General features: G+C 40.0%; 1 protein-coding gene across 1 annotated transcript in view; it reads right to left on the bottom strand.

The window, feature by feature from the left end:
- PEX7 (peroxisomal biogenesis factor 7) overlaps window positions 1-16,063 on the bottom strand; it is a 42,248-nt gene extending 26,185 nt beyond the window's left edge. Inside the window, exons 1-5 of the mRNA XM_035538796.2 lie at window positions 15,874-16,063; window positions 15,061-15,118; window positions 13,429-13,579; window positions 8,897-8,974; window positions 8,488-8,596 (exon numbers count right to left, since the gene is read on the bottom strand). Coding sequence (XP_035394689.1) covers window positions 8,488-8,596; window positions 8,897-8,974; window positions 13,429-13,579; window positions 15,061-15,118; window positions 15,874-16,000 — 523 coding nt within the window. The 5' untranslated portion in view covers window positions 16,001-16,063. The remainder of the gene's footprint in view (window positions 1-8,487; window positions 8,597-8,896; window positions 8,975-13,428; window positions 13,580-15,060; window positions 15,119-15,873) is intronic.
- Between the last annotated feature and the right edge of the window lie 6,099 nt (window positions 16,064-22,162).

The following is a 22,162-nucleotide window of genomic DNA, read 5'->3' as shown; positions in this document are numbered from 1 at the left end:
TGAATATTTAGCTTGGTATCCAAAAAAATGGATTATCTGGGTCATTTGTTTACAAAGAGAGAAAACTATTTAGAATCCATAACTGCGCTGTGTTCATTCAAGAGGTGAATAAAATCACTAGAAGCCGTGTCCAAATATCCGTGATTTGTTCAAAAAGCATATATCAATACTACCTAAACTAAATACTTTGTTTTACCTTGCTACTGAAGAAATTTCTCTACCAGAAACACTTCTCTAAACCCTCAAATTGGTTATCATCAGTAAGTGGTATGCTGTTTAGATACAAGCACTTTGATGGTCTTCATGACCAGCTGGTCGCTGTCCTTAAAAACACAGTCAGGCACGTCAAATCATAGCTCCTTGCAAGAACCTGCCTCCAGTCCAAACAAATACTGCCCTAAAGACACATCAGAGGAACACTGCACCCTGCCGTCTCTGCAAGGAGACGCAAAACATGTAGAAAGTTTGAACACAAAAATTAACCTAGAGGCAGCTTGGTTGCAGTGCATGCCGCTGGACCGGCCTTGTGGCTGTGGCACTAAGACCGCAGCAACTCTCACTGCTTTCATTCCCCTTGCTGCCTCCGGCATTTTCAGGAGCAAGTCAGCTGAAAACCTGGGCATCGCTCGGGTGGTTCTCAAACCCGTGCAACATATGGCGGGGAAGGAACACGGCCTGCAGGCGCCTGGCACAAGAGGTGCTGCGTCCTGCTCAGCTGCTCCGGACAGATTTCACTCAGGGTCTTAAGGCTTCTGGAGATACAGTAATGGCCTTCTCAAAAAGCTTTTATTTTAATTTCATCAGATAACATGGGTTTGAGGGGGAAGCTCGTATTTCACTACAGACAGGGTATTTTTTCTGAGCAAATAAATATTTAAATCCAGGTGAACCAGGATGAACTGCTACAGAGATGGGCCGCAGTAAAGTTACAATGGCCAGAAACATTCGGAAAAGTAAATTACTCAGCCAGTAACAATTTTGACACAAAATTCTACTGTCCAAGTTATTTCTTTTCTAATAAAAAATGTTGACCCATGAGAAAGAGTTATTTTCTCTTCCTCTCTCTCTCTTTAAAAATTTGTTTGAAAACGCAAGACGCAGCTGTTATTAATTATGGCTGGCACTATTTGTAAAATATTTTTAATGGGACAACATAACATGCAAGGGAACCTTTCAGTCAACAAAACAAACTGAATTAAAGCCAAAGGCAAATCCAATTTCTCTATTTAAGCTGTAAGTGGCAGAATATGATTTTTTTTCATAGATGATAAACAGGATGACCCTGACACATTACACATTTTAACAATTTTTTTATTTTTTTTTTTTGCTTCACCATCTTTCCATGACCTCAGAATACATACACACATGCACCCTTCAATTAAAACTGCTGTTAAAAATTTTGGAATCTCCACATTTCCATAATTCCTTTAAACCTGCACTAGAAATTGTGGTTTTCTTTCCACATGATAAAGCAGAAGTAGGATAATAATAATAGAAAGTACAAGTAAAGCACACCTAATACGATCATATTCACTAGCAGTCACTTCCAGCTGGCATCCCAAAGCAAGCAACCACAAAAGTGGCTAACATTTCCCCCACAAAATATTTCTATTTTTGTAAGAAGCAATTTCTCTATGGCAACAGATTTTTGCTGGTCTGTTAGATAATTATGATTCCAGATTTGTTTGTATATTGTACTTGCTTTCTTTCATTTTAATGAATATTTGTGAAATCTTGGACGAATCAATAGAACTACACAATGCATACTCATCTATTCAAAACTTATGAAAGAGATGCTAATCTATAAGTACATCATCCCCGTACATAAGATGATGACTGCTAATGTGAATGATAATGTACGACAGAGAAGAGATAAAGTTTGTTTAAGATTTAAATTTCACTTCGGTTTTATACCGGCTTTTTACTCATAAATGTATTTAACCCACATCCATAAATCCTAATTTCAAAGTCCTGTGACAACGACCAAGTAAGCCATCGTTGCCAGACAGCGCAGAAGTACAACATTAACTATACAACATAGCTAGGTATTTAGGTGATTAAAAACAAACAAAACAAGAAACTTTAAGCACTACTTGAAGGCAGAAAGGATTCATCGGGCCAGATACAATTTTTTAAAATATATATATATTTTTTATATATACATATTTTTTACTAGACAGAAAAAAGCAGATTAAAGTATTTAACCAGAATCAAACATAAAATCTGTGGGAGAAGGAAGAGCAGAACCCAAATCTCAAGACTATCAAAAACAATCTTTCTAGACGTGTTAAAATGCTCATGCTGTTCATTTCTCCCATAAATAATACAAGACAACCTAGGACAGGATTAATAAAGCTCATAATATTCCACACAAAGAGACAGAAATAGAGCAAATACAAATAGCAGCTTTATTTAAATCATCCAATAGCACTCTACTAAATGCGCAAAATCTACTTGCGTGTAGCACAATCTAAATAGCAAGTAAACAATTACAAGTGGAAATGTACTGGTAATTTTTCAGTCTGACATAGAACACTGTAAAGCAAAAAATCTAAAGAGCCTCTAGTTACCTCACAACACACTTCAACAGAGTCTTTTTCTGAAAAGAGTGAATTGTTGAGAAAAAAATGAAATTTTATTTCAGTGTTTTCTGAGATGAATAAATACAGTCTTGGGACAGAATTTGTATTTCAAAATTGACCAAATGACCTAACTTAGACTATCATATTATTAAACTGCTCTTTAGCAAATGAAAATATTTCCTACATACCTAACTCTAGCCCAACTCACCCAAAACATAATAGTTCACTGTAAATAAACTGCTACTATATTTTTCTTCTCAACTAACACATTATTTTACAACATAACATCCTAATATAAAATATTACAATCTGAAAGTGCTTCATTTTCTAGGATGTGCTCCATACGACACCACTATGGTTAGCGTGAGTGGTTAGCCATAAATTGAAGGCCAAACTCATTTCCTGAGAAGTACTGCACATTAGCGGTTCATTTAGTAAACCTCCTTGGGCACAAGACCCAGGTGAAATCAAAACTGTGCTGGTATCTCTTGAAGCAATAGATTCCAAATGAAAACATCCACCTCATTTTGTTATGTAGATTCAGCACAACAATGCAAGTAAAGAAATGATATTTTAATTGCTTGTAGCATAAACAGCAGTTTAGCTAAACTGCATCAAACCACAGTAACCCTGCCGTCAGTTTGCTCTTTAGATGCTTGACTTGTACAAGGAGTCACGAGTAAATAGAAGCCTTTAATTTCTTTTATCCCTTGAGGACAGGGATTCAAATGAGGTCTTTCAACGCCTTGAACCTTGCTCACGCTGACATTTCTTTTCACGCATTCACAGACAAGTAATCAGAAAAGAACCCACAAGAAGCAAATGAAGGACCCCAGCCCTCCTGCCCATACCTTACACAAACAAATGGAATAAGAACTTCCACTGAAGTATGTTGGAGCTGATGTCAGTCTTCTGTTGTAGTACAAGAGTGGTTTATTTCCTTTTCTTTTTTAGGAAACCAAATAAATATGAACACATTTGGAATTACTTGTCTGCAATCCCCACTCCAAACAATTCCTTTTTTTGCCTTGTGCTACTTCTGAAGAAGGAAGGTAAAGTCAAAAACCTGACAATCCCAAATTAGGTCCAGGAAAACATCCCTTTCTTGAGGAGTTGCACTCAAGGCAGTTCCTTTCCCACTAATTCAGTAGATGTACACCTTGCCCAGCTCATTCCCTCACACACATTCAGATCCCAAGCACAGGAAGGTGTGCCAATATTACATGCCAGCACACTTCCTGGACCTATAGCTCGATGACCCCTAACTACATACGTCGGTCAATAAAAGACTGGTAGGCAAGGACACAAACATTTTTAAAGGCAAGTCAGTATGTCAAGGCCAGCAGTGAAACCTGACCTGAGCAAAAAGTTGCTTTCCATCTTTTTTATAAGCCCACTTTAAGTATAGTGGGGCTGCAATGAGAGCTCCCCGGAAGCTTCTCTTCATTCATAAACCAGTAAAGCTGTAATTCCAAGAGATTTTTGTCAATGTAATAAAAAAGTCAAAAACAATCACACTTTGCTGTAGCATGAGAAATTTATTGATCCTGGGCCTTCAGTGTGAAAAAAAATATATCTTTATTTATAGCAATTAATTGTATTCTTTGCTCAATGATAAACACAGACATTACCTTGCAGATCTGAGAACCACTTCTTTCCCTTCCTCATCCTTTGTTAAAGACGTAATAAAAACTATGTATCTGCCCTGATCAGTGAATTTAATGACTGCGCTAATGATTTAAAAATGAATGCAGCATTAGAACTGAGGTCTGAGTAGCTAAGATACAAGCTAACAGGCATTCTAAGTCTGGGCTTTGCCGATTCCTAAATACTCATATTTTCATTTGCTAGTGTCATATTTCTATTGAAGAATACTACAGTTATGCAGCTAAGGGCAAAACAGTTTTCATTAACTACTTCCCATTGATAAATGTAAAGGGCAATAAAAACGTTTGATACTATAAAAGATGCTTTCTTTATAAACCACAGGACTGAGCAAGGCCTGTTGCTCTGAAGTTGTGGAGGATCATTCAGTGAACTGATTTACGTTTGCCTACATACTACTGTTGCGTGCATCTGGCACTCTCTGTACGTGCTGCTCATCCACTTGCTTCCCAGGGTAAAAGAAAGACCTTCGGGGCGAATGACACAATGACTCATTACACCCTTTTAGCCATGAAGTTACTGTTATTTATCTCATTTCTTTAATGACATTTTCCACATCACTGTTTTTTCAGCGTAAGGCAGACGTTTAACAGGGCTCCGTGATGGTGCCGCCCGTACACGTGAATGTCCTGCTCATCAGCTCAGGAATTGTTACTGACATCGCAACAGAATGTATTTACATATACTGAATTAACAGATTGTTCTGGTACTATTAACATCTCTCATTTTCAAACAATAAAAGCTAAGTCAATTACTTAATTGCTTTTTAAGAGTACAAATGATTGTACATGTACATTACAGCATTATAAAGTACCTCCCGCATCCCTGCAAACGTTAAATGGAAATGTATTTGATGCTGAATAAAAGCTAATTTAACTGAAGCTTCAGACATATTCATTGCCCGTAAGGTAACTGCGTTTTATTGTCAACTGCACGCAAAGCTAGTCTTCCTGTATGTATTCAGATCAAAGACTTAATGAACAAAATACTGTATGCCTAGTATCAAATTCTTTTTCATCTTTTGTATTACAGACTTAGGTTTCTTATTGTATTCACCCATTCTTTTTCTAGTCTCATAATAGCTTGAGAGAAAGTCATATTCCAAAAGCAAGCAGTTAATCTTATTAGCTTCAGGCAAAAGTTGCCTAGGCCAGTAACAGTACTTCTGAGCAACTATTTTACTATGTCCTGCAGTTGTGGTAGATTTTGTCTTCAGTGTTCACAAACTGATTAGTTAAGCAGAAATTAAACTTCTGCTGGCACCTACGTGGATTCAAATAAAGGCAGCAAAAGGGCAGGGGTGAGGCACAGGTTCCTAAGTCTCCTTTCCTTTTGCTTATTTTCAGAACAGATAAATGGGAATACATGGAAAAAAATGAAAAGGGAAAAAAGAATTTACCTAAAATTCCCTAAATTTCAGGTAAAGTTTAGGTGCTTTACCTAAATTTAGTTAAATCCAAAATATTTCATTACCATTGTTTTTTCCAGTTATGTTTAACAAGATGCTTCCTGAAAGCTATTTTACTAAGACATGCAAAACTGAAGAAGCTGCAACATGAAATAGTTCATTTCTGTTCTGAAGAGCTAAGACTTTATACTGTGAACATATAGGAGAATGCATGCTTGTGGGTAGGTGTGTGAGGTTGGATGAGAGAAGTGGGACAGAGGGGTGGGAGAGAGAGAGAAAAAAAAAAAAAACACACGATAATTCTATGGCAGCTCAGTCTCCTTCAGAGAGGGAACCCTTCAACAATATCCTTCAAAAAGGGTATTGCTTTAAAACAACAATAAAAGAGATGAAAGGAAGTTCAAGAAGTGCTCCTCCAGACATATTTTCAATTTTCAAGACAACACAGTTGCAAAAGAGACTGTAAAACTTCAGGTCAGCCTTCACACTAAGTGTATCAGACAAGAAGGGAAGAGCACTAAGTTAGACACAATGCTATCATGTTGGGGTTGCAGTTTTTTTCCAGCTCCAACTTTAGCTCAGTAGAAGTTCTGTCAATGATATTAAGCTTTCTGTCATCTGTATAGCATGTGTGGATCAAAGCAATTTTTTTTTTTTTTTACTGAGGAGGTCCAGCTTCCAATATAGCTCTACTTGACTTTCATCACGTATCTTCACCATCACAACAGAATGTAATTAAACACTGAACAGTGAAATAAACTGAGTGTATGTCCAATATGTCTTTCTTACAATAAGGAAAGAGTGTTTGCACCCAGGGCGAGAGTCATGACTACTTCTACTACGTACAGTCCTGCTGACCAAAGAAAAAGCTCCCAATATGTTATTTTTAGTAGTAAAGTAATCTAATCAAACCAAACCACAGGAAAATTCCCATGTAAACTAAAAAACATGACTTCTATGCAAAATCTTTGGTTTGAAGTTATTTCATTTCAGAGTACACTGAAGGTTTTATTTTGAAAACAAGAAAAAAAATCACCATTTTGAGGGCTTCATTTTCTCTTAATGATTTTATGCCTGACAATTAATTACAAGATTTTTATTTCATATCTGTGTAGTACTTGCAGAAGAGAAATCTTGTTTCTCTCGTGTGTGTTGTTTTTCCTGTAAGACACTACAGAGTCATCAATCCTGAAAATTGACTTCAATTAGCTTCAGGGTCTGGCATTAAATGTTTGTCCCTTTCAAGAGTTAAAGGGAAATTCACAAAAGAATATCTACTCTTTAGTGCTTTATCCAAAACTTTAAGCAGCTGCACCCACCGAGTCTCTCAAAGAGCGGACCAATTGTATGTTGCTTTACACAAAGTACCATCACATACAGCATCTAACAGTCAACGTTTCCCAAAGTTGTTCAAGTGGCAATGGATTAGAAGAGAGTTTGACTTAATTGCCTAGAGCATCAAATTTGAAATAACTTGCTGGATCAGCAAAACCCTCTTCTTCATCTAGAACGTCATCGACTTTGTATAAACAAGACTATCATGGAAGGGAGGCTTCTAAGCAGGACTTTATAGAGATTACTACTTCTAGAATTTGAAAACAAAAAATCCTAAGCACCTACGTTTGGTCAAATTGTACTTAGACAGCATTTTGTGGTAAATAGCTGCATTTCTGTAGAACTGCCATACAATATACAGGGCTTAATCTTCTAAGTTTCTGTATGTCCTTTAGATAGGCACCTCAAAGGTTACTTCAATAGATCTTCAAGTTGGAAACAGCTGTGTACCAGCATCTGCCTACCAAGCACTACTACGTTAGAACAAATAAATGAAACCTGTCAGTTAGTCTAGTCCAACTGTACAAGTCGAGTCAGATGGAAATAGCCACACAGACTTTATAAAATTAAAGTTGGGTCCACTTTTTCCACCGTACTTCCCACAGAATTGGGAAGACCATTATCTTGGTTCACTGAATCTCTCTCTTTAACTTTAGTAGCAGGAAGACATTTCTACTTGCTTACCCTCTTGACGTAAGAGCTAAACAAATTCTCTCTGAATCACTACAGAAGTCCAACAGACTTGAAATCAGAGATATTTAAGCCACTAATTTACAGGTATTTGCATTAAAGCAGTGTCTTACTGCCCTCAGTTTCTAACTCTGTGGCTCACAGCAGTCCTCACCCCAAACCATCTAGTCAGCTGCTGCTGGTCCACTGTTCCTTGTGCCGCTGGACCAGGAGCAGGGCTTGGAAAATGCTGTCATATCACTTTAACATCTCTTCGCCTTGTCTCTTCCACTGCAGATGCATCCAGCTCAGTTATGACTAGATAAGTCAGCAATATTCACAGCACTGGCAGAAGCAGAAAAGTGTAATTGATGATTACTGTTTCTGAAGAACCTGACACAGTGATTTCCATCAGTATTGGAAACAAGTCAATAGTAATTGACTGTGTTTTTCACAGGTCTAACAGACTGCTGATGCTTGAGACAATTTTATCAAAAGCGTAAGCCAGAACAGAAAATAAAGCAAGTAGCATATTTTAGTGGTCACTAACAAGAGTCAGATGAATGGATAAGAGTACATAATAGAAAAAACTGCCACAAGGTCACTAAAGTGACTGCTAGAAAACTGCTGATCCCTGTCTAAACAGCCACCAAGAGAATAATTTAGAGGTGTTAAGAGAACCTACGTCTAGCTGCAGCAATACGTTTATCTTTCCCTCTTCCATTTTTATGTATGAGGCACAGTACCACCTGCTGGACAAAGCACTGAACTAATGCAATACCATATCGGCTTTTTTTGTTGCGAGAACTCCTTTACCATCACGTTTACCTGAGGCAGATGCAAAACAGCCAGGGATGTGAGGAGACCATATAGTGCTGTAAATAACCCCTTCGTGGCCTTTAAAAGTGCGTAAAGACTTCCCCACAGCTGGATCCCACTGAATAAAGTAAAAAGAAAATTGTTGAAGTACACATGCAGTAAGAAAGGAGAGGGTTTCACATATATAAAAGATTTATACATACAGAAAGGACTAAGTTAACTTTTACCATGTATCATGAAAAGCACTGGTATACTTAAACTGCTATCAACTGAAGGATAAAAGAACATCTCAGTTAAACCAGAATTGCAGCCTCAGTTTAAAATGGAGGAAAGGTTAATTAATTTTGTTTCTTAACACAAAGAACTATTAGTTCCAAAACAAACGACATTTTTTGCTTTCAACAGAAAATCAACATACCAGCTTTGCTGTTTGATCCCAAGAACCAGACACCACTAGCTGCTCTCCTCTAGTTTGGCTCCAGTCAACACTATATGCCTACAAACAATACGACAACCTAGTTTAGAAAAAGCATTATACGGTTGAAACTCTAGTTAGCCAAAGTTCCACTAAATACACTTGGATTTTCAGATTATATCATAATCAGCAAAAAAGCCACATTGGTCTAGCATCACAGAACTGCCAACCATGCCGTTTACCTGAGCAAAAATTAAATTTAACATCTCCATCTGGCACCAAAGGCACCTATAGCCTCAGAAAAGTATCCAAAAATTAAAGACAGATCAAAATGGAGACCAAAAAAAAAAAGACATAAAATACACAAAATCCACAAAGACCCACCATCACTAGAAGTTTCTAGCACAGTAAGAAGCCATAACTCAAATTGATTTCTGATCTCTGATCCAATTTTATTCAGATATCCAGTTTGTAATTGCTAACAATGTAACTGACATCTCTCTTCAGAGCTGACAAAGGAGATGACTGTGAGGCTTTCGCTGACTAATCGTAAATGCTTTTTTTTATTATTATTTCTAATTCTCAAAAGAAACACATGCCATCAAATGCTCTTCATTTTCACATTTTCCAAGTTCTATGACACTCTTCTTTACTATCCACATCCTCAAACAAATCAGGCAAAAATAAAAACCCCATTTCCTTCATGACTAATCATTCCAGCTATTAAGATGGTGCTTTTCTCTGTGAAGCTGAAATAAGCTCTCTCTTCTCTCATAGTTTATTCTAACATCGATCCCCCTATCTCAATAGAGAATACCTTAACTCTATCCACCACTGCTGATTTTTCAGCTCTGCTGCCCCAGCAAAAACATAAAAGCTCTAAGGTAGTCATTCAAATAGCTTCAAATCTGAAAGCCTCAAGAACGGGTACAGGTTCCAGCTTCAAACAGACTGTACCTTTATCTATACATTGTGAGACACATTCTATTCCTCATAATTTTTACCTCAGACTAAAATGTTGACTATTCACCAGTGTTTCAAATACTAATGGTGTCTGGAGCTCAGCAAACTGGAGTGGGACAAGACCAATTCCAGAGCTGATGTGGCTAAATACTAGCTGAAACAGTTCATTTGCTTCACCTGCTGACCTAAGCAGACCTTCCATGGCACTTCTCAGAAAAATGGCCACCACCTACCAGCCTGTGGCACTGCTCTCAGCAGCTGGGTCACCACCCAGGGGCTGGTATGCCAGCTGGGATAGCCTTGTTCTAGCACAGCACTGGATCTAATCTGCAAGTCGACATACTAGAGGCTGTTCAAGTAGTGCAGTGTAGTTGGCCCCCATAATCGGGCATTAAGTTACAGCAACCCTGTTTTGAAGGTGAAAATGTTTTGACCTGTGTCACCAGAGGAAAAGCAGAGAAGTTAGACAGGGGAAAAAAAAATAACCTAGCAAAAGCCAGAGTCTTCTATGGAAAGCGTCCTGTATGAGAAAGGAAATCAAGGCATCATTATCTATTTCTGCGCATTTTCCTTCACAAAACAATTTCAGACTATGCTGGATCCAGTTTAATTTAACTGTTTTTCATCTATTTGCTCATTTCCCCAAAGTTGAAAGCAACCATTCCCCACAGAAAAAACACGGTGCAACATCTGCAACTTTTCTTAAACTTACAATGCCCCACTTCCATATACTGAAAGGGTTATTGCCCTGGCACCCTTTTGTGCTTTGTGTTCTGTGAGGAGTTTATAATCCAAATGCACACGACACTTACACACTATTTGATGAAAGCCAAATGATAAACTGAGCTGTAATTCTTCAGTTTGTTTTTCCAAACCACGCCTTTACCCCCTTGCTTTTTCTACTTTTGCCAGCTTCCTACCAGTACTACAGCTCCTTTTTCAACCTGTCTCCTTCTATTAAGTTATTAATAAAGGAGACACTCAAGTACCTGTTCATGTTTTAAAACAGAAGACATCACATTTTTCCAATTGGTTCCTCTCCTTCCCCCTGAATCTGGGGAGCAGTTGTGTGTTATACTCTTAACATGTTGTTTGGCAATGCCCCTAAACACATTACTACATAGTACGCCTCATTCGTGCAACAGCCCTACAAAGTTTGCTCAGCTCGGGTGCTGGGCTAGCATACTCATGTCCAGAATTCTCAAGAAAGCAATGCAGACCTGAGAAACGTGTACCTCTGTCACACAATGCACCTAGCCCCACAGATTCGGGATGTATCAGATCTGCCGTGCAGATAACACCAAGTGCACATATGGTTTACAGCTCACTGGCAAGCTATGAGCACGCAGGTCTGTCAAAGACACGCAATGACAGCGATCTGCACGCATATGGCAGACACGGCTGGGGCTGCCCAGCGTCCTGCAGCTGCACTGCAGGTAACGGTACCTGGACAAGTTCTCCTCCAGGCAAGGATTACAAACAGAACAGACAACAGGTTCCGAAAATGCAAGAGCTATTTTTCATCTGGCACTTGGCAGGTCTGGGTAATGGGAAGGGAATGAAAAGAAGAAAGCGTGGGAGTAGAAAGTAAGGTTCACTTTTAATCTTCCCTTTTCACGTTATCATCCAACATAAATTTACAGATGCTTCAACAGAAGCTGTGCTGAGTAACTGGGAAAGGATAGTAACACAGCACAGACCTCAACTGTTACTCTTTCAGTGCTTTATCTTCAATTATGAAATGCTTCATTAATGCCTTAATGCCATAAATACCAGTATGAAATGTCTCAGGTAAGATGAAAAGAAGATGAACAAAAAGAAGTAAAAAAAAAAAAGTTTAATGTAATGCTAAAAATCACTTTACAAGACAAATTTAATTAAAGTACTCTATTGTCTCACATTCTAGTGACACTTCATCAAAACCAAAGTAAGTTAGACTAATTTATTCACGATAATCAGCAGTTGGTTAGTGCTGGAATAAAACTCATTGTCCTTTAACAATAAAGATGCACTTTTAATTTAAAATTGTACATTCTGTTTGAGGGGGGATAATGATCTCATTTAGAAAACAAGAAACCAATCCCCATCAATCTTGCATTAGAAGTATTAAAAAACAGTGACAAAATCATCACTAAAAGTGTCAGACTAGGATTACAGATCAAGAAGGTAGTCAATCATTTTAAAGAGCACTGTTTGCCAGTGTTTACCACAAACTCTTAGTTATGTTCCTGCTGAAATCTCTCCTCTTAATGTGCGCTTATAAAGAAGCGATACAAAACTTTCATGTCTCAGAGGAAACCCGTGTGTCCTGTACTGTCTTTCCAACTCACGGTTGAATGCATCCACCTCCTCATGCTCCCTGCTAAACCGAGACTTGGACACAAATTTTTACTTCACAAACAACAGATGGTGTAGCAAAACCAAAATAATCCTATGGACAGAATTTCAAGGAGAAAACGATAGGGTCCAAAAAAAAAAAAAAAAAACACTATATGTTTTGCCCACATCTTTCCATCAGTCTTTGAACATTATCATAAAATACTGACCACAACCACACTCATCTCTCGCAGTTCCTTATTTACTTAGTATATGTATTAAGCCAAAATAGCCACATTACAAAGAAAAAAAAGGTACAGCAAATTGTCATGTAACTGCAATCAATGAGCTTTTAGCTTTGTGCTTCATATCAGAAAAAAAAAAAAAGAGGTCTTTATGAATACAAAACTGGATTCCCAAAATTTTTTTGTTGACTACATATCCACTAGCTTATTTCACGCACATTTATTTCATTCAGATAAAGTGCCACTAATTCTAGCTAAAATTTATCACACGTAAAGTACAAAGACTTGAGAAAAAGGAGTAGTGTTAGAAAGAAAGCATGGAAAAAAAAGTAGAAAGATTGCTTGTGGGAAGATAAGTACGCTGAGGCGTAAAAGGCCTTGAAAATATGCAGATATATTCGTGAACATGAATGTAACATTTTCTCTACCAAGATTTCACTATATAAAGAAACTGAGATTTTAAGCAAATCAAATTCAATGGTTTCAAACCAAGACTAAAAAAATACACACTGTCCCAATATTTGACTACTATTGCCTTGAGCAGGATCTCAGAGATGCTAGGATGGAAAAGGATAAGCAGTTACTGAGTAGAACAGAAGCTCTAAGGATCCACATTATTTGTATCATTCTATATCCTCAAAGATAACACTGCTATACACATCAGCTGCCTGATTTAGACCTATCCAACAATGTTCACTAAAGCCACAAAATGACTTCAGGACTCTCATCCTACTCAATGACTACTTAGCCTAGAAGAAACCACAAATGCTATTTCTGAATATATTAGATTTATTTACTATGCGGTGTTTGTGCATTCATATGCTGTAGTAGATGAATATGTAGCGTATATCATTTACTTTATATTCAAAATAATGTTGTTATAAATTCAAAGCATGGACCCAAACAAAGCTAAAAAATAGACTGCAAAAAACGCTTTTGATTATGAGTCCACACCTTTAATAATTCAAGCATTAGACAGCTCATTAAATTCTTCAAGTTTGCCTGATTTACCTCCTGAGTGTGCTCTTTATAGACTTGCAGTGGACCTCTGGGTTTAGCCGTATCCCAGACTTGCAGAGATCCATCCCCGCTCGAAGTGATCAACACGTGTTCATTGTTCTCACTCCACGTCACATCAAAAAGGCCATCGTTCCAGTCATAGCTACATCAGAACAATGAAAATATTTGTCCATTGGTAAGCATGACGCATAAGTCTGGACTAGTTACATGCAAAGACAGTATTTCTTTAAATTAACCTCTTTACCATTCTAAACAGCTTTTTATTTATTTGAGTTTCCAGTGAATCTCCTTACAAGCAGCTTACTGGATATAACGTTAACTTTTACAAGAATAGGTTGATTAACTTAAAGCATGAATGAGCTAAGGATCTGCGATACAGAGAATGGAATCTGGATTTCAGTCCTTAACTGCTGGGCAAGCATAGTAAGAGGTGCCACACATCTCATTTTGATCTACGGTTTCTTCAGGACGTTGCTACAGAGGTAGTTGTCTGTAACAACTGTGGTAAACAAAGAAATAAAACTGTTTGTGTTGGGAGGGCTCTAACCAATCCACAACATCATTAAGAAGCTGAGTCAGAACAAAAAACCAACAGAAAGATAGCAATGAACATACTAAATATCTCTATAACTCCTAAAAAGGGCTTTCAACACAACAATAATTCATCGTGTGGGATCAAATACCATGTATTAGTTGCTCTGCAACAACTATCAGTGACCATGCTGTTATCTCATGGTAAATACGAAGTTATTTACCCCCTTTTCACTGAAGGTTTAGCTAAGCTCAGGTTGAACTTCATGGCACCTCACAGTAATTATGAGGGAATGGCACGCACACAGGAAGTTTCTATAGAGCAAATGACAAAGCTTGGTGCTCAGGAAGGTACAGGACTTTCCATCACAAAATAAATAGTCTCTCTGAAAACAGAGAAATGAATACTACTGAACCAGGGTGCTTAGCAGAACCAACTGTGCTTAACAGCTTCAGATAGTCTTGCTGTAAAATTATGAATTAAAAATAACTTCTCTGATTAACTGCTCACTAAGTATTTCTATTTCATCTCTCTTCTTAATCTAAAGAACTGCTGTTTCAAAAGCTTGTTTAAAAAAAAAAAAAAAAAAAAGGCAAATGATGGCCAAGTACCAAACCCTTTCCCTCCTAACCTTTGTTACCCTTCTCCCTTCCAGAACAGAAATCAAACTCACAGAACACTCCATCTCCTAGAATGGACCTCCCTGACTTGCCACAACTCCCTGCTATATTTTCAGTATAAGCCAATAATAAGGAGATAAGTATAGTTGGCAATGCACCTATAAAAACAAACAAAAAATTTAGTTTCAAGCTAGGACAGAAGGGCTACTTTTAATTTACATTGCCTGTTTGCTATAAAATGGTTTACGCTTATGGAAAGGATGCAATGCAGATTACTTCTTATAACAAGATCTATACAATGTAAACCAATCATTTACACCTAAATACAAATACACGTTTAGTAGATAACGTAGCATAGACGTAATACTTTATATCACTAATAAGTCCCAAAAACGTTCAGGTTGGGTTTTCTACTCACTACAATATAGGTTTACATTTCATTTTTACATGAGAAAATATTTCCTGTGTTACCTCCTGAGCAGAACAATCCCAGCTCCTTTTTGTTCCAGCACTGCCAGAGTTCCACAACCTAAAACACCAAAATAAAACAAAACATCACAACTAATTACCCCGCGCCAAGGACTCTACCATGTTCTGAGGCAGCTAGTAGGTACTTGAAAGGTATCTGAGCTTCTTTAAGAGGCCAAACAATTCAGGACTGTGTATAAACAGCTTGTTGTCTCTCCTGTTCTCCAAAAGGGTGATTTATTTACATCAGATTTTTGTCCCCCGGTACACCTGTGGATGAGGTTGGAGAAGAAGCAACTCACACAACAGAGTGCGTTTTACCCGTGACCTTGCGTTACTGACATACCAGTATGGGGTCCCTTTGTATTTGCTTGGTAAAACAGCAGATATAACACTTCCCCCCCCACCCCCCCACCCCCCCCCCGGGGAAAAGGAATCTATTAATACAAACACAGCTCACCCAAACCAAAACAATTCAGCTCTAGGAAAAACATGCACAAGCACTGTTTTCCCCCTTGACTGCGATAACGCCAAAGCAAAGCCACATTTAGAAACTTTATTTTATCTGAATGCTTTTAGGGAAAATACTCCTACTGGGATCGAAAGTATCGGAGAAGCCCAATTTACATGAATCGCACCAAATGCGCATCCCAGCATAGCGAAGGCCACACACACAGGGCAACCGCCAAGTGCTCGTGAAGACACCGTTTACGCACTCAGACAAGCACACGGGTGCGGAGGCACCGTTCCCCTCCGACCCCCCACGCCCACGAGAAGCACCGAGCCGTCCCCGCCCCGCCGCCATCCCCCCCGCACCTGCGATGCCGTAGTACTGCGCGGCGGCGCAGGCGGCGCGCCCCGGCCAGTAGGGCGAGAACTCGGCCGCGTACCCGTGCAGCCCCGACAGCCGCAGAGCGGCGCCTCCGCCGCCAGCCGTGCCCATGGCCGCGGCCCGGGCCCCGGCCCCGGCCCCGGCTCGCAGCCGCCGCTGTCCCGCAGCGCGCAGGGCCCTGTCGGAAGCGCTCCGCCCGCCGGGCGGTGCCGAACCTGTGCCGCCGCCGCCATTTTGAGCGCGGGCAGCGTGGCGGGCGCCGGCGGCGTTGTGGCAGCTGCCCGTCCCGCTCTGAGGGGGTCGCTGCAGCCGCGGGTGGCTGTGGGCTGGCTTGAGTGTCCCAGAGAAAAAATCTAATTTCAGGCGGTACCACAGAGAAATGTGTCACTTGGTACTGCGGGGCGCTGAGCTGGGTTCCTGGGTGGCTCACGTAATGAAAGGTCACCTGGCCCCCACCAGGCCTCCAGCTGTTTTCTGCACATTTCTTGTGGTAAACAGTTCTGTAAAATCACCCTTTGGTAAGAAAGTGATGACTTTCAAACTTCAAAGATAGCCCCTTCTAGTGTACACCAAGTAAGACATTCATCGGCACATTGTATCAGCTTGAATAAATGAAATCATATTTTTGATCATAGTACAACTATGTATATTGCCTGTCATTTTTCCCTTTCAGAAGTCCTTCTAGGCTATTTCATCTTCCAACCTGTTGAACAGATATGCATATATATGCATATATACATAATACAGATACATATAATGCATATACACGTAATATATATGTATTTATATATATGTAATATATATGCATTTTATAATTCTTGTGATACAGTTAATGCTTTATGGAGGTCCTCTTACAAACAAGCTCAAGTTTTCTTACACCAATGACTACTTCTGTTTAAGTCAGTGGGAGCTTTGCCTTTGAAAGAAAAATAGAAAATAAGTATTTGAGCAAAACAGCAACTGCAGCTTTAGTTATATCCTATCTTGTACATGATAAAGGACTTTAAGATATAGGTGCAGATATGACTCCAGTTGGACACAGATTACCCCAATTAGTTATAATGACCTATCTATATGTGTAGATAAAAATACAAAAGTATTATTTTACACATTTGGAAGGTATGGTGAAAGCAAATTGGATGATGTAATCGAAGTTGAGCTTGGAGTTTAGTTATGTATTCCTGCTATTCCTGCCAACCTTATATTTAAAACTAAAATCTACAAAGACTACTAAATCCACGGGAATGTCTAATTCCTTAAACTGGCATTCAAATGCAGATCACTGAATCCTTTGATATCATAGTAAAAATTAAAACAAATAGGTTTATCAAACAATCTCCAGGACTTTGCAATAAAATCAATCCAAATTCAGCACAAGCAAAGCTCATTTTAATGTATCTTCTGGGTTATCTAATAAGCAGAAAACTTCACAGCAGCTCCCAAATCCTCACAACTAGCGATTTATAGGCTTAATTTATTGCCAGACATCATATGAAATCAGACTACTTAACCCTGGGGCAGAGGAATAGCTTATTGAATTGGCTGCTCCAGGTGAAATTCCACCAGTTTAGCCCGTACATTAAAATTAATGGATTTCTTCAAAATGGAAATTAAAAGCCAGTCTTCTGAGGAAGTGTTTTTAAAGTAATTGTCCTTTGTGACTGGGATGCCAAGAACAACATTTGAGAAGATACATACCCATCACGGTGGTGCAGTAAATAAATTTGGGCATGGCCTTTTGTGAGGTATTGTTCTGTTTTCAAGTGCTTGGTGGTGGGAAGTCCAATTACTCTACAGACAAGTTATCACTGATATATCCGAGTATTGGAAGGGTTTCATCAAGTGCATTTTCAGGTCCAGTTATCTTTTGTTATCAACGAAATTCTGCAGAGGTTATATCAACAGGAAACAGTCTTTATCAGTGGCCCAACTTTGTTTTAAAGACAGATTAGAAGAGTTTTTGTAGACACTAAAGATCAGGGAGCAGGCAGAAGGTTACAAGGAAGTCCTGAGGGAAGGACTAGCTCCCTAAATATTTTTTTTCCACAGACGAGCATGTAAATTCAGGTTTTGAAGGCCCTTAGAAGAAAAATAATATGGCGAATAAGAGTATTTGCATAGGCAGAAATAAAAGCTATTTTACAAGCTGTGAAACATGACTATTTCCTCCTAAGGCCCTGGGCAGGTAAGTTCAAGGAGCATGAGGGGCAACCAGTAACAGTAGCGGTTTTTAAGCAGCTATTGAAACCAAAGTGCTGCCATCCCTCTTTCCAAGTCCCACACAAACCAGAAAGTATCGTTAGATGGCAGCCGTGCTCCACGCAACAACCGAGAGCCCAACGTTGCAGAAAACATTCCCCAAGTTCACTGAGATATTTTTCCTAAGGCAGCATCACTTCAGTGAATTGATTTCGGCTTGCTTAGTATGCTCTGCTTATACTGCAGTCAATTCTCTGAGCAGAGCTCATAATCATACCCCTTGCTGGTGCTAGAATGGGACGTTGAGATGCCTACAGCAATATCCCTACATCCAGTTCAGCGTCTTCTCAGGACACCGATCTCTCTTCTGCTACAGGCACACATCTATCATTTCCTCAGCTGAAATTTCCATATAATCATAAGGCTGTATGAGTTGAAGCTCTAAGAAAAGCATTTAGTATCCCAAGGTTTGTGATAAGGTTAGAATACAGGCAGGAGTGAAAATAAAGAAATTAAAGTAACCACAGCGGCTGCAGGAATGGATGTGAAGGGAAAAGTCTCACAGGGTCAGACAGGGAAAGTGACGTTAGTGGGAGCTGGAAGGAAGAGCCTACTAGCATGGAGATGCTTCAGGAAGTTTAAAACAACAAAAGAAGTGAGAGGAGGAAAAAACATTGGAGCAGAGGAAGAAAGATGATGAGATTTATAAAGTGTGAGACTTGCTGTGTGAAAAAAAAAAAAAAGGAAAAAAAAGTATGAAGGCAAGAACAGCACACATTTTTTCTTTCACCATAGTCACAATAAAGGGCCTTCAAGAAATATCCATGCCCAGTGACGTATCCACATTGCTCCGGCAGTTTTTGCTGAGTGTCATTATATGCACCATGCCATAATTCAGTAAGTTATAATTCCCCATGCTGTTACTGTTACATGAGCAGCTGCACCCATGCACGGTGAACACCAGTTTATTTACCTGTCCCTTGGTACTTAAATATTGCTCTAAATGTTTATCTTAATCACAGAGCTACCATTTTTAAAGATCGGCGGTTGGCTCCCCCATAACAAAACACTGCCTTTTCTATATTGAACATAAAGGCTACTTCTGATTGTCTGCAGGGATAGGCTTAGTCTAACTTTTTTACAACAATTATTAGGAATTTTTTATTATTATTATTTCAGTTTAACCACTTCTATTTGCTTGCAAGAGTTCTGGCCTAAAGCTCATGGAAAAAGGATTATTTTATGTACTTTTGAGTACATCCCATTTGGATTTTTGTATCTGCAAGTTTCCCATTTTATTTTATTTTATTTTATTTTATTTTATTTTATTTTATTTTTTACACCCATAATTGAAGCATACTGGACTTTACTTTTGCAAATTCCTATAGCAATATATTTTGGTCCATTCTATCAATCTCCAATACTATCAAGAAAATTCAAAATGCAGAGTTAGTCTTGAATCATTTTTCTCCCTGAACTGGACACTGATGGCCAGAATACATGAAAAATATATAACTTGGACAGAGTTCTGATAATTGCGCATAGGCTTCAAATTTCATTTCTCTAAATCAAAATGCTTACTTTTTTTTTTTTCTTGGATCTTGTTAACACTAGTTTGAGTAGCTTAATCAAGTCTTTGGCATATAACGCGCTGTTTTTTCACAAAAATTGCATTTATATTTAAAACTAATAAGACTGGAAAGTTCTTGGATTCTTGGATATAGTTTTAGAACTATAATTACTTAAATCTAGAGACCAATGTTGTATAGCTATAAAAACATGGAAGGAAGAGAGGGAATTATTTCAACAAATTTACAGCTAACTGCTTGTTGCAAGTTTTTGTCCTTGCAACAGGCAGAGCAGGAACAGGGCAATACTGAATTGTAATTATATGCAAACTATCTGATGCTAAAGATGTTAATTGCACAGCACTTGAGTAACAAGTGAACAACATATGCATATTTCTGATAATAAATGGGATATTATGCTGATTTAAAAAAATAAATAAACTTTGAATGATTATCGTCATCTTTTATTCAAAGATTCATACAGAACTCCTAAAAACCTGATTGCTCACTTCAAAGAGTTAACAGATTAAGAGATATGTTTTTCCTATATAAACACAAGGACAATTTGTGTGGGTTATTCCAGATTAATCTGCATTTTTGTTACTTTATTTCTTTTCAGTTTAGGCCCCATCCTCGCTCCCGGCCAAATCAATAGAACTGTCTTGAATTTGGAATGGACACAGTACTAATAATGAAGCAGGCCTCACAAGACAGCAACGCTAAGTAGAATAGCATGCTTCTTCCGTCTTCTTTCAGTCCGGGACTTCCTTCTGCACTTGACAAACATGGGTTGTTCTAGAGAACAACAGAGACATATTGTTCTTGCTTCCTGTAAGGTGATGTAACTGCAATGCTGAATGGATTAACACTGATTCTGCGTTTTGTGGAAAACTACTTTATTTAGGAAAACACTGATTGCCATTCTGACTGTAGCAAGAAACAATAACCTACTGTGTATTGCAGATTAGCAAATATTAACTTTCCCCCGTAAATTAGTCTTTCGTTTGCTCGTCATCTTCCCACCCCATTTACCCATTCCTTATCAGCAGAAGCAAATGCCAGGCATATCTCGTTGAAAATGGGGACTGATCAACGCAAACACAAGCAGAGCTACTGAAGGTACCACAGTGACTAATTTTTCCTGATTATTCCAGAATTTATCCTCTTCCTACAGCAGTCATGGAAAACAATGGTATAGGAACAGGCTTAATGCCAGGAAGTTGATTTGCCTCCGCAAAATCAATTGTAATAGTATGGACCTATTGATATGCCATATTAACATAATTCTGAATATATAGAGTGCTATTTAGCTCCATGTTGCAGCAAGGGTGGTGTTGGTTGGTTGCAGTCGGGAGGGTGTCAGTGTCTTGTCTCAAGCGACAAGTGATAGGACATGAGAAAACGGCCTCAGGTTGCACCTGAGGGGAGGTTTAGATCAGGTATCAGGAAGAATTTCTTCATGGAAGGGGTGGTTTGACATTGGAACGGGCTGCCCAGGGAGGTGGGGGAGTCTCCATCCCTGGAGGTATTTAAAAGCTGCGTAGATGTGGCACTAAGGGATGAGGTTCAGGGGTAGCACTCAGTAGGCCAGGTTGATGGACGTGATGATCTTGAACGTATTTTCCAACCTAGGTGATCCAAAGGTTTTACGTTTCTCCTGTATCTACTTAATAAAATCCCCGATCAAATAAATAAATGAAAAAATACACTGATTTCACTCTGTTTCGGTCCAGAAACAGCGTAGAGCTCTGAACTTCATTTCCTTCCCAACCCCATTTCGCATTTCTCAGGGATTCGCTCTAGGCCTGCAGACAACCCGAGAGCTTGAGGCGCTCACACCTCGCGTCACACATCATTCCAAATCCCAAAGGACCTCCTCAGAGGACCCCTCTCTCGACGGCTACCCCACAAACAAACGCCGCCGTGAGACTCCCACCACCACGGCGCCTCCCGCCGCCCTAAGCCGCACAGGATCCCCGGGTCCCAGCACCGCCGAACGACCGAGCCCCAGCCCTGAGGGGCCCGACCCGGCCCCGCTGCCGGCCCTTCCCGGGGCCGCCCCCGGGCAGCGAGAGGGCGGCTCGGGGGCGGCCCCGGAGGGAGGAGCGCGGCGCTGGGGCCGCCCCCGCCCGGCCGCCAGTCGCCGTGCAGCTGCCGCTCGGCTAAACCGGGGGCGCCGGGGAGCCTGCCCACAAGTGGTTCCTGCGCTCGGGCGGCTGGGGGAAGAGCCAGCGAGCGAGGGAGCTCCCCGAGGCGGCGAGGAGGAGGAGGAGGAAGGCTGCCCGCCCGCCCGCCCGCCCGCCCGCCCGGGGCCGGCTCGCCGCGTGGCCCCGCAGGTGCTCGGGAGAAGCGATGGTGCCGGAGGCGGGCGCCGGCGCTCGTCCCCTCGCCTCCGGCAGCCCCCGCTAGCCCCGCGGGGGAGCCCCGAGCTCCGGCCCCGCCGCTCCCCGCTTGAGCAGCCGGGCAGGAGCGCGCAGGGCGGCCCGGGGCGGGCGGGCGGCGCGGT

Source organism: Cygnus atratus, chromosome 3 (assembly GCF_013377495.2).
Source record: "Cygnus atratus isolate AKBS03 ecotype Queensland, Australia chromosome 3, CAtr_DNAZoo_HiC_assembly, whole genome shotgun sequence".
In the NCBI taxonomy this organism is placed as follows: Eukaryota; Metazoa; Chordata; class Aves; order Anseriformes; family Anatidae; genus Cygnus; species Cygnus atratus.
Note: the sequence above shows the minus strand (reverse complement) of the source record. Positions and strands in the feature narration are given on the sequence as shown.